General features: G+C 35.2%; 1 protein-coding gene across 1 annotated transcript in view; it reads right to left on the bottom strand.

The window, feature by feature from the left end:
• The window catches only part of COG3 (component of oligomeric golgi complex 3), a 68780-nt gene that overhangs the window by 32820 nt on the left and 21739 nt on the right, over positions 1-14221 (bottom strand). The window contains exons 9-13 of the mRNA XM_041731182.1: positions 10582-10625; positions 9985-10111; positions 9288-9379; positions 8080-8219; positions 6458-6618 (exon numbers count right to left, since the gene is read on the bottom strand). Of these exons, the coding sequence (XP_041587116.1) occupies positions 6458-6618; positions 8080-8219; positions 9288-9379; positions 9985-10111; positions 10582-10625 (564 nt within the window). The remainder of the gene's footprint in view (positions 1-6457; positions 6619-8079; positions 8220-9287; positions 9380-9984; positions 10112-10581; positions 10626-14221) is intronic.

Genomic DNA, 14221 nt, shown 5'->3' with positions numbered 1-14221 from the left:
CAAGAAAGCATTAGGATACTGGTCATGTGATGACTAAGTAAACATACTAAATATATCACTAAGTTACAGTGGGAGGGCAACTTCTAGTAAGCTTCATCACCTAACATCCTATCAGAACTATTAAAACAGGCATTCTATCTAAAATATAAAGCTGAAATTCATAAAGAAGACAAAGAAAGAAGGGGAAGAAGGAATGAGAATACAATTCCCCAGACTGGACTGAGAAACAGAGCTAGTCTTCATCATACCAACTTTGTGGCCTTCAAAGCCAAGTAACTCCTGCAAAGGGATTATCTACCTTTCCTTGGAATTATTAGCAATATTCCTACTATGAGCCTGCAGAGTAATAAAAGCTGGGTAATAAACAAACAGCCTCAAAACTATATGTCCTACCTATCATATATCTGATTCCTATAAGGCTGATTTTATATATTATTAGCAAGAAGTACTATGCAAATAATTAATTATCCAAAATATAAATGTAAATAGAAGTCAGGCGAAGGGATGAAAGTTGAGAAAATTCTTAAAATAGGCAAGGGCAATAAACTAAATAGCCTGATATATTTCAAGCCTGTTAGCTTTAAAACAACACAATTATTACAACTCTTTTTTTGTGATTATTTATTTATTTTGTATATATATACATTTTTTTTAAGATTTATTTATTTATTTATTTATTCATGATAGACGGCGGGGGGGGGGGGGCAGAGACACAGGAGGAGGGAGAAGCAGGCTCCATGCCGGGAGCCCGACGTGGGACTTGATCCCGGGACTCCAGGATTGCGCCCCAGGCCAAAGGCAGGCGCTAAACCGCTGAGCCACCCAGGGATCCCCTATTTTGTATATTTTTTATTGAGTTCAATTTGCCAACATATAGGATAACACCCAGTGCTCATCCCGTCAAATGCCTGTCAGCCAGTCACCCCAACCACCCGCCCACCTCCCTTTCCACCACCCCTTGTTCATTTCCCAGAGTTAGGAGTCTCTCATGTTCCGTCACCCTCACTGATATTTCCCACTCATTTTATCTCCTTTCCCCTTTATTCCTTTTCACTATTTCTTATATTCCCCAAATGAATGAGACCCATATAATGTTTGTCCTTTTCCGATTGACTTACTTCACTCAGCATCATACCCTCCAGTTCCATCCACGTTGAAGCAAATGATGGATATTTGTCATTTCTAATGGCTGAGTAATATTCCATTGTATACACAGACCATAACTTCTTTATCCATTCATCTTTCCATGGATACCGAGGCTCCTTCCACAGTGTGGCTATTGTGGACATTGCTGCTAGAAACATTGGGGTGCAGGTATCCTGCTGTTTCACTGCATCTGTATCTTTGGGGTAAATCCCCAGCAGTGCAATTGCTGGGTCATAGGGCAGTTCTATTTTTAACACTTTGAGGAACCTCCACACAGTTTTCCAGAGTGGCTGCACCAGGTCACATTCCCACCAACAGTGCAAGAGGGTTTCCCTTTCTCACATCCTCTCCAACATGTGTTGTTTCCTGTCTTGTTAATTTTCCCCATTCTCACTGGTGTGAGATGGTATCTCATTGTGGTTTTGATTTGTATTTCCCTCATGGCAAGTGAAAGCATTCAACTCTTGATTTGGGCTCAAATCATGATCTCAGAGTCAGGGGACTGAGCCTACATCAGGCTTCATACTCACTGGGGAGTTTGCTTAAGGATTATATCTCTCCCTCTCCCTCTGCTTGCACACACTCTCTCTTAAACTAAATAAATAAAACCTTTAAAAAAGAAAATGGCGGAGAAATCAGAACCCTCATACACTGCTGGTAGGAATGTAAACTAGTACAGCCACTCTGGAAAACAATCTAGCTATTCTGAGTAAACAGATAGTTACTATAACATAGCAATTCCACTCCTAGGCATATACACAACAGAAATGAAAACTCATGTCCACACAAAAATGTGTATGTGAATGTTTGAACCAATATTATTTATAACACCCAACAGGCGGAAGCAACCCAAGTGTCCATCAGTGGACAAATGGATAAACAAAATGTGATACATCTATTACAATCATACAGTGGAATATTATCCAGCCATTAAAAAGGAAAAAAGTACTAATACATGCTATAACATAGATGAACTGTGAAGACATGCTAAGTGAAAGACATCACAAAAGACCATATATTACATAATTCTATTCATACGAAATGTTTAAAATAGAGCAATCTATAGGCAGAAATCAGTGTCTGCCTCAGACTAGAAGGCTGACAGCTAAAGGTACAGGGTTGCTTTCTGAGATGGTGAAAATGGTCTAAAATTGAGTATGGTGATGGTTCCACCTATCCATGAATATATTATAAACCACTAAATTATAAACTCTAAGTGGGTGAATTTGGGGTTTATAAACTATAATTCAATAAAACTGTTTATAAAAAAGGAAGAAGTCCTCAAAAATTACAGGAACATGTCAAAAGGACAAAGAAGCCATCTAAAAGCTGTCTAAGGGACAAAGAAGCCATCTTCCACTGGTCAAATCTGGGACAATTCTGAGCTTCAAAAAGAAAAATGGCAATAGATTATAATAAATTTTTTAAAAACTCCGCTAGTCTAGAAGGGTCAGAGGTAGGAAAAAGGGAGCAAGAAAGAGAAATTAATTCTTTACACAGTAGAATGCCAACTAATAAATGCAGAAGAAATGGCAGATAAGAAAATTGCTATTTTGCTACTCCTAACATAATAACTAGTTTAGGCACAGATCATTAATGGTTCCAATAACCACCAGGTAAAAAGATGCTGGGGAACATAAACCCCACATAATCCCAAAGTATCATTTCATCATTACTCACTAATTATAAAGGGGATAATGGACTTTTGTTTTGTTTTGTTTTTGATAATGAACTTTTATAATGAAGAAAGTTAGCGATTACTACCTTAACCAATTGTGGGACTTCCTGACATTATGTGCCTTTGATGTCATGAGTTAAGTACACATCAGCTGTGTAGTATTCTTGCAAAAAAAAATTGTTTTAAAGACAAAAGTTTAATCTGAATCTAAATATGAAGAAAACAATAAGACAAATCCAGAATGTGGCACATTCTACAATAAAGCCAGCTCAGTCTCTTTAAAAAAAGCCAATGTCATTAAAAAAAAAAAAAAACAGGGAGAAACGGTAACCTTGACTGGATTCCACCTATTAAATTTTTTTATCCTATTTTCAGGATATTTGAAGGACAACTGGGCACATTTGAATATGTACTGCATATAAACAATATTGTTGAATCAATGTTAATTGTTATATATGTAAAAAAATATATATGCATGTGATTATGTGAAAAATATTTTTATTCTTAGGACAGTAAGAACTGAAGTATTCAGAAGTGAAGTATCACAATGTCTATAATTTACTTTCAAATGGTTCAAATTTTTTTTTTAATTTTATTATTTATGATAGTCACAGAGAGAGAGAGAGAGAGAGAGGCAGAGACATAGGCAGAGGGAGAAGCAGGCTCCATGCACCTGGGAGCCCGACGTGGGATTCGATCCCAGGTCTCCAGGATCGCGCCCTGGGCCAAAGGCAGGCGCTAAACCGCTGCGCCACCCAGGGATCCCTCAAATGGTTCAGTAATAAAACATACAAAGAGATAAAGTGGGACAAAACACTAACAACTACTAAATCTGAAAAAATTCCAGATTCAATTGAATTTTCAATGATATTAAGGAACTACAATAACGTTTTTAGCTGTGATAACTATGTCACAGTTGTATTAAAATGAAAAGTGCGCTCAGCAAAATAAACAGGTAGGACTGCATTAAACTAAAAAGCTTCTGCACAGCAAAAGAAACCATCAACAAAGCAAAAACATGACTTACAGAATGGGAAAAAACATTTGTAAGCCATCTATCTGATCAGGAGTTAATAAAGACTCATACAACTCAATAGCATAAAAACCAAGCAACCCAATTAAAAATGGATGAAGGACTTGAATCAACACTTTTCCAAAGAGGATATACAAATGACCAACAGGGAATGAAAAGATGCTCGACATCAATAATCATCAGGGAAATGCAAATTAAAACCACAATGAGATACCATCTCATGCCTGTTAGAATGGCAATTATCAAAAAGACAAGAGACAAAAAGAAAAAGTATTGGTAAGGATATGGAGAAAAGGGAACCCTTGTTCTCTATTGGCAGAACTGTAAACTGATGCAGCCACTCTGGAGAACAGTATACAGGATCTTCAAAAAATTAAAAACAGAACTACCATATGACCCAGCAATTCCACTTCTGGGAATATATCCAAAGGAAATGAAAACACTAATTCAAAAGAGTATCTGCACCCCCATGTTAACTGCCAGCATTACTCACAATAGCTAAGACATGGAAACAACCTAAGTGTCTACCAATGAATGAATGGATAAAGAAGTTGTGATCTATAGAGATAGTGGAATATCACTTGGCCATTAAAAAAAATAACGAGGGATCCCTGGGTGGCGCAGCGGTTTGGCGCCTGCCTTTGGCCCAGGGCGTGATCCTGGAGACCCGGGATCGAATCCCACATCGGGCTCCCGGTGCATGGAGCCTGCTTCTCCCTCTGCCTGTGTCTCTACCTCTCTCTCTCTCTCTGTGACTATCATAAATAAATAAAAATTATTTAAAAAAAAATAAAATAACGAAATTCTACAATTTGCAACAACATGGATAGACCCTGAAGACATTATGCTAAGTGAAGTCAGAGAAAGACAAATACTGTATGATCTCACATGTGAAATCTAAAAAATTGTTTTAAAAAGTGCAAATTTTCAGTTATAAAATAAATACTATAAATGTAACTTACAACATGATGATCATAGTTAACAATAAGACTGTGTATAGATAGGAAAGTTGTTCAGAGGTAGACCCTAAGAGCTTATCACAAAGAGAAATTTCTTTTCTTTGTATTGTTATCCACATGAGATGACTGATGTTAACTAAACCTATTGTGGTCATTATTTTTTTTTTTTAAGATTTTATTTATTTATTTATGATAGACATAGAGAGAGAGAGAGAGAGAGAGAGAGAGAGAGAGAGGCAGAGACACAGGCAGAGGGAGAAGCAGGCTCCATGCCGGAAGCCCTACGCGGGACTCGATCCCGGGACTCCAGGATCGCACCCTGGGCCAAAGGCAGGCGCTAAACTGCTGAGCCACCCAGGGATACCCTATTGTGGTCATTATTTTACAAAGTATATAAATCAAATCATCATAGTCTATGCCTTAAATTTGCTGATATATGTCAATTCCTTTCAATAAAACTGGAAAAAAAAAGACTTCACTGCAAAAAAATAAAATGTGCCCTTACCTTTTAAAGTCACCTACTGAAAAGAAAAAAAAAAAAAGTCACCTACTGAAGTATTTATTAATAAAATGTTAGGAATTTGCTCCAATGTAACTAATGGTAGGGAAGAGGAGTAATGGAGGTCTAAGTGAACTAAGACTGGCCATGTGGAAGCTAGGGTAATGATGTGTAAGAGTTAATTATATTATTCTCTCTACTTTTTGCTCATATTTGAAACTTCTATTAAAAAAGTTCTAGGTTCTGGGGCGCATGAGTGACTTAGTTGGTTATTGGTTAAGTATCTGACTCGATCTCAGCTCAGGTCTTGATCTCAGGGTTGTGAGTTCAAGTCTCATGCTGGGTTCCACACTGGGCATGGAACCTACTTAAAAAAAAAAAAAATTTCTAGGTTCTAATTCTGTTTTAGCACTAATATCCTCAGCATTATTTAAACTCAGTCTAGCACTCAAAGAAAATAAAGATTCATGTGTAACTGCATCAGTGAGACAAATGATCAGTGAGGTAACTCTTCACACCATAAACTGGACATTGGTACTGCAGAATTTTGAAGAGATGGCCTACAGGGTTTTTATGAGACAGCATGACACATGGTTATATGAAAATCAACTATGGTGGCTCCTATGTTATCAATCCTCTTCTATGCCATTTATTAAAAAAAAAGAGAAATCACAGGGAGCACAAATTCAATTTAAAAATTGAGAAAGCGGGGCACCTGGGTGGCTCAGGGGATTAAGTGTCCAACTCTTGATGTCAGCTCAGGTTGTGATCTCAGAGTCGTGGGATCAGGCTCCACGCTCGGGAAGGAAGCTGCCTGAAATTCTCCCGTTCCCTCTCCTTCTCTCTCTGCCCCTCCCCATGCTCATGCATGCACAAAAGTACATAATAAATCTTTTAAAAAATTGAGAACATTCATTTCCTAAAAAGGGGAGGGAACTGAGTTATAAAATACAACTTGAAGGAAAAACAACCTAATAAATCTTTTATTCAATTTTTTAAAATTTCATTTCCTGTGATTTTATGATAAGTTTATCTTGATTTTATACCTTGAATGAGAATTAAAAAGAAAAATCCTATTTTCACTAATACCAAAAGGTGTATGCGGCCAAGGGAGAGATCAAAATGAATTAAGGGAACCCTACCTCCATCATCACCAACTTGTCAGGATAAGCCAGATCTCCAGGAGCAGGTTTGTACCCTGTGATGTCTGTCTGAATGTAGATGTGAGTTCTGTAGACGAGGCGCTCTTGGACATCTTCTAACATCTGTTTTACTCCAGCTGCAAATGCTCCCAGTTGTTCAGCTGGTAAGAAAATGTAATCATCCATTCCTTTGTATTTAGAAAAATACTTTCTTTAAACAAGCAAAAATATTACTCAAGTGTCTAGTAGTAATAGGAAGTAATTTGGCCTCAGGGACTGTGGTTGCATTCTATTTCATTATGACTCAATGACCTCAGAAAAATTTAATAAATGTCCTTCAATTTCCTCAAATTTAAAACTGGGAAATAAATTTGCCCTTATATCTTCTTCCTGAAACTCTATGATATTATTTCTATTATTAATGTGAATAATAAAGTCTAAATTTTAAAGTGTTTTGTGCTTTTAAAAGTTATCTCATTCAGCTTCAGACCAATCCTGAGAGACAGCTGGAGCAGCTTACTAGTTGTATCATTCCAGTTTTAAAATTAAATGGAGTTCCACAGATATTAAACAACTTGTTAATGTTTCCACAAAGAAAAGTGAGTAAAAAATTAAGATGAAATACGAGTTTATATAGCATTTCTGCATTCTTTAGATGACATCAGTATTAAAACAAAGCAGTAATTCAGTAACAACTTTCCAAGGGCAGGGTGTTGAAAACATTGCATAACATAAATATTCAAATTAATATAATTGAGAGGCATTAATATGTAAGAAAATACACATCTTAGAATGAATTAAACGCAGAATAAGAAACTTTGGAAGCATAAAAAACCTAAAGTGTCTCCTAACGAAAATCAAAATGAGAACAATAATTTCTGCTAGTAAAATAATTACTTGAAGAGTTTTTTTTAAAGTTACTTAAATCTCATTAGGAAAATGAGGTTCTCTATGACAAATCAAATATTAAAGAATATATCAGATGGTTAGAGTTTTCCAGAGAATTGCTTATCTGTAATTTCAAAAAAGATAGGTCATTATTATATATGTACACTAAAACAATTCCTGTTTTTAAATGAAGAGTATGCAATATAGTCATGATTTTAAGTATTTTGGTAAGAATGTATTAGAAATGTCTAGGGACACCTGGGTGGCTCATTGGTTAAGTGTCTGCCTTTGGCTCAGGGCATGATCCTGTAGTTCCAGGATCGAGTCCCACATCAGGCTTCCTGCATGGAGTCTCCTTCTCCCTCTGCCTATGTCTCTGCCTCTCTCTCTGTCTCTTTCATAATTAATAAAATCTTAAAAAAAAAAAAAAATGTCTAAGCAAAAACCAACAATTCACTCTGGATTTCAGATGCCAGGAAGAATAGTTAACCATATTTCATTACTAATTTTGTCCAGATTTTAAAACTCTTTCCCCATTTAATTTGTACCATTAGTCAAAAAAATAAGGTACATCTTGACTTTAAAAGGGACAAGGCACCAACTCGGGCTATAAAAAATATTAAACTTTACATAGGTAAGTGGGGTAGAGGATAGCGAGTTTTCAAATAGTGAATTTGTGAGAGCCACAGATAAAATTAAGACTTTTGAGGTTATCACTTCTAATTATCATTTACCATTGTTCTGTACATGATCTTCAAGCACCTCATTTTTAAGAATTCCACAAAGTTCCGACAGAGTCTCTAAGTGAATAACATGAATGATCAATGGCCTGAAGACATCATACAATGACACACAGAGTTTCTCCAAAAGTTCACTAAAATGAAAGAATAAAACATGGTTATAAGTAGTAATCTTTTCAGGATTTTCTAATAGTTTAAAAGGCAACATTGATTTCCTCCAGTCAATAAAAATAAAAATCTACTGGAAAATAGTGCATGGGAACATTATAAAATGAAAAGTGAAGGGTGAAAATAATACTGTAGATTTTTTTGTGCTTTAAGAGCTCAAAATCCAAAAGCAGTCTTCAACAGTCACCCCAAAGTAGCTTCCCCCAGCTAAATGTCAATTCATTACAACCTTATTTATTTCAGCAATACTTTATATATATATATATCCTCTTAAACACAGTAACAAATATTTTGGTTGATTTAACTATTCTTTTATATTCTACATCATTTGTGAATCAAATGTAACATTTTCCCTGCGAAAGATGAATTCAAACTTCTTCAATACTTGGATTTTGATAAACAAAATTCAAAGCACTTGGGCATACAAGTATTTTTGGCAATTTTGAACATTTGAGAGGAAAAACTTAAATAGTACTTTCATATATAGCATTTCATCAGAAGTGATCAACCTAATCAAAACTATAAGATACATTTGTTTCTTCCTCACTACAAGAGTCATAATCTTGGAATATTTTCAAGAGTCAACATCACCAATATGAAGAAACCAAAAGTGACTAACACAGGCATTGAAAGACACTTTGGGGGAAAAATAGGAAAGGGTATTAAATACATAATGTCTGTGTTTTTAAGTGTCTTTCATTGGTTAAAACCACAGAATTTTTCAACTAGAAGGAATTATTATATTTAGTGAGATAAACAGACATAGATTGCTAAGACTTAGTTCCCAACATAGGACTCTTACTATTTTACTGTATTGTCTCCATAGATACATTATAAATAATATAAAAGCATGTTGGCCTTTGAATTGCACATTTATTTTAAAATAACTACTGTCCTATCCAATAGTATTGTTCACACATCCACAAAAGTTAAAACACTCTGCAGTTAATGTTAAAATACTCCTATAATATGCTATGAGAGTGATTAGCAAATTAAATCTTAAAACTAAGAGTTAGAGTTGGTGTACCACCTACTCTAATTTTGATGTTGGTTTTGTGAAAAATTCATTGTAAAGTTGGTGCTCATCCTGGCATACATGGACCATAAAGGCACAGCCACTGCGAATCTGCAGGAAAGAAACACACATTACCTTCAGTTAAAGACACATAATGATTTCAGCATTTATGAATAAAATAAATCTTTTATTTGCAATGAGATTGTGCACATATATTCATAAAAGAACTCACTGAAGAACAGAAAATGGTTGATTTTTAACCATTTATTGCATAATGTGAATATGACTCATTTTTATTTTCTTCTTTTATTTTCTAAACTTTTGACAATGAAATTACTTTTCTAGTTAAAGAGGGGGTATTTAATAAAAGAATCTTTGTGTATTTTTCTATATACGAATTAAAATCACTAAATAAAATAGCACTTCCGCAGCAAAAGTTAAACTAAATTGTCAGGATAAATCCACAAACTCTGAAACTTCATCTTTCAAGTAGTAACAGTTGTTTGTCAATCTTCATTCTTTAAAAAATAAATCAAAATCAGAGTATTTTGATAAGCTGAATGCTAATTACTATACCAGATGTCTCATAACTGAAAGAAAAATCCTTTAAGCTTTTTGACAGGGGATCCAGAACATTTATACCTACATACAGCTTCTAGGACATCAAAATATTTCAGAGGAAGGTTTAACATCATTCCGAACTAGCAGAAGCTTACCAAGGCACAATGATCTCTATTATTCTGGCTTGTTAACTCTGTTACGGTACAAGTGATACTAGGGCCCAAAAGGAGCTCCCGCTGGTCAAGGTAACACTGATGGATGTCATTTAGCAGTTGTTGGTATCTGATAAAAAGCAAATGAGATTGGAATATAAACTTCTGATTTCAGATATGTAAAATAAATCTGATCTTAAATCTCAGAAGTTTCCAAACCTCTAAAGCAATAAGGTCACCTCTCATGTGCCCAATATTAAACACTAGAAATATTTATTATATATAAAAAGAAAAAAATAAACCATAATGAACTGTGGTTCAAAAGCTATGATTTTTATTCTTTTAAAGATTTATCTCCCAAGAGTAGAGAAAAATCTTACATCTTTGAAATTAAAAGCAAATCCTGCAATGGGAAAAAGAGATGTCTTGCAAACTCAAAGTTAGGTCTACAACCTTTTCCCAAAATAAGTTATGTGCTACAAGAAAAAGCTTGCATAGTATGCAAAGTAATTCTCAGAAAATACTAGGAACATAACAGATTCAGAAAAAAAGCACGTCAAGAAGAAGGTAATGTAGAAATAGGAACTTCTAGGTACTCACTCAGGTATTTTTTCAGATCGCTGTTCTATTTGTTCAATAAGAGTCTGCAAAATAAAAATTGACTAAAAATTCATCTGTTTAAGCTATACCTTTATTTACTTTCTGATTTTAACTAAAACATGCTAATGTTAGAAAATCTGTAAATACAAAAAAGCTGAAACATAAAAACCACCTATATCACAAAATAACAATACTTTATAATATTCTTTCAGTTTGTTATATACACACACTATAAATATTAACCTCACTTATCTGTTGCAAACATGCTAGTTTCTGCTTTTCTTTCGCTGTTTAAAATTCAGAAAATATAATTTTTATAGCCTGAATCTTTTACTCAGTAATTTTTTCCCAATAATTTCTGCTAGTTTTCTTTTCCTCCTTTTTCCTCCTTATTTTTACATTTAACTCTTTAGTTCACTTAGAATGTATTCTAATATTATAAAATGAAGAGCTTACTTTTTTCCCCACATACTTAGCAAAACTTCCCAAAATTATGTAGGAAACTACAACACTTCCTCTTTGATTTGAGAAGACTGACTTATGTATTAAGCTCCTGAATTTTCCATTCCAATGATCCATCAACGAATTCTTGAATCTGTATCAATGTATTTTTCAAATTTACTTATATAGTTAGTCTTGCTAATTTAGTATACCAAATGAATTTCAGCATCATCCAAAAAGAAATTCCACTGGAATTTTTGTTAAGATTATATTTAGAGGAACTGACATTTAAAAAATTAAGTTTCCTCAACCAGAACAAGATAGGCTTATTATTTATTTATCTTTTGTGATTTCCTGTCTAGCTTTTTCATTTTCTTCATCCTTGTATTTCCATTAAAGTTATTTCTAGGTAAGTATTTTGTGCTGTCACTAATATAAGACTCCATCACTTATATTAATTGGTTACCATTAGTAAAAGGCATATAGGAAAGCCACTGATAATTATATAATCATTTTATATCCACTTGCCACACTGAGCTATATCACACTTATCTATACCATTTCTTTTCTAATCAAATTTTAACCACTGGTACTTGACTACTAAGCAAAAGCAACCAATTAGGCACAATCTAAACCTTATACCATCAATGAACCACTCTTCTCCTGTATCTTCTATAAATAAGTCCAAGTTTCTCTTACTTCAAAAAACAACAAAATTGAGGAAGAAGTCAAGATGGCAGAGGAGTGGGGGGACCCTAAGCCTATCTCCACCCTCAAACACAGCTAGATAGCTATCAAGTCATTCTGAACATCCAAGAAATCAGAGAGCTGAGAGAACAAAAACTGCAAATCTACAAATAGAAAAGCAATCATGTTTTCAAAAAAGTAAGAGGTGCAGAGAGTTGACTTTGGGGAAATATAGCTATGGGTGAGAAGGCAGGGAGGGAGCCTGCTTACGGAGCCTATTACTAAGTATTAGAAGCAGCAGAGCATAAAATCTGAACTTTTAGTTAGAAGTCCTCTACCATGGGGGTCGTGCCTGTCTTCAGGGGGCTCAGGTAACGAAGCAGAGCAAAATCCCAGGAGTAATATCTTGGTCTGAGGATCCCCTGGGTCATAAGAAGGGGTGGCACCAGGCACAGGAGCATGGAAGCCGGCTGAGAGCAGAGGTCTTGGTGCCAGCTTTCTGCTCTGCATTGCCATAAACGGCAAACAGCTGCGCAGCTATCTGACCTTTCCTAGGGCCCACTGACAAATGGCAAAAGTGGGGCAAGACCCTCTCCAGTAGGAACAGCACAGGTCTGCACCAGGGGAATTCCTAAAATTGTGGAGTTTTGAAACTCAGTCACACGCCTGAGGTGGGTTAGGGTAATGGGTTACAAAGGTAGACTTAGGAAACTCGTGACTTATTAAAAAGTGCAATAATATTAATATCATAGGAGTCCCAAAAGATGAAGAGAGAGAAAAAAAGGGGCAGAAAGTTTATTCAAACAAATTATAGCTGAAAACTTCCCTAACCTGGAGAAGGACAGAGACACCCAAATCCAAGCAGCACAGAGAACTTCCATTAAATTCAACAAAAGCTGGCCATTGCAAAGGCATATTATAGTCAAATTCACAAAAAAACACAGACAAGGAAAGAATCCTGAAAGCAGCAAGGGATAAAAAAGTCCTTAACCTACAAGGGAAAACAGGTTCACAGCAGATCTGTCCACAGAAATTTGACAGATCAGAAGAGAGTGGCAGAAAATACTCAACATGCTGAATAAGGAAGATATGCAAGCAAGAATTATTTATCCAGCAAGGCTGTCATTCACAATAGAAGGAGAGATAAAGAGTGTCCCACACAAAAAATAAAGGAGTTCATGACCACTATTTAAATCAGCCCTACAAGAAATTTTAAGGGCTCTAAGACCAAAAACAACAAACTCTAGAAAGGACCAGAGAACATCAACAGAAACACTAACTCTACAGGTTAACACAATGGCACTAGATTCCTACCTTTCAATAATTACTCAATATAAATGGACTAAATGCTCCGAACAAAAGACACAGGGTATCAGAATAAAAAAAACAAAAAAAAAACAAAAAAAAAAAAACAAGACTTATCTATATGCTGCCTACAAGGGACTCATTTTAGACCTAAAGACACCTGCAGGTTCAAAGCAAAGGAATGAAGAATCATCTTTCATGCTAATGGGCATCAAAAGAAAACCAGAGTAGCCATACACAACAAACTATATATATATATATATTTTTTTTTAAGATTTTATTTATTTATTCATGAGACAGAGAGAGAGAGAGGCAGAGACACAGGCAGAGGGAGAAGCAGGCTCCACGCAAGAAACCTGATGCGGGACTCGATCCCGGGACTCCAGGATCACACCCTGGGCCAAAGGCTGCACTAAACCGCTGAGCCACCGGGCTGCCCAACAAACTATATTTTAAAACAAAATCTGTAACGAGAGATGAAGAAGGGCATTATATCATAATTAAGGGTTCCATCCATCAAGAAGATCTAACAATTGTAAATATTTATGCCAACCTGGGAGCACCCAAACATATAAATCAATTATTAATAAATATGTAAAAACTCATTGATAATAACACAAAGGTAGTAATAAAGAGTGGAGCAGAAATAATATAGAAACAAAAAAACAGTAGAATAGATGAATGAAACTAAGAGCTGGTTCTTAATAAATTAAGAAAATTCATAAATCCCTAGCTAGACTTATCAAGAGAAAGGACCTAAACAGATAAAATTATGAATGAAAAAGAAGAGATCACAACCAACACCAGAGAAATACAATTATAAGAGAATACTATGAAAAATTATATCCCAACAAACTGGACAACTTAGAAGAAATGGACAAATTTCCTAGAAACTTACAAACTACCAAAACTGAAACAGGAAGAAGTAGAAAATTAAAACAGACCCTAACCAGTGAAGAAATTGAATCTGTAGTCAAAAATCTCCTAATAAACAAGAGTCCTGGGCCAGATGGCTTCCCAGGGGAATTCTATCAGACATTTAAAGAGCTAATACCTATTCTTCTCAAACTGTTCCAAAAAATAGAAAAGGAAGGAAAGCTTCCAAACTCATTCTATGAAGCCAGCATTACCTTGACTCCAAAATCAGCAAATCTCCCATTAAAAAGGAGAATTACAAGCCAATATTCCTGATGAACATGGATGTAAA

This window comes from Vulpes lagopus, chromosome 16 (genome assembly GCF_018345385.1).
Source record: "Vulpes lagopus strain Blue_001 chromosome 16, ASM1834538v1, whole genome shotgun sequence".
Taxonomy (NCBI): domain Eukaryota; kingdom Metazoa; phylum Chordata; class Mammalia; order Carnivora; family Canidae; genus Vulpes; species Vulpes lagopus.
Note: the sequence above shows the minus strand (reverse complement) of the source record. Positions and strands in the feature narration are given on the sequence as shown.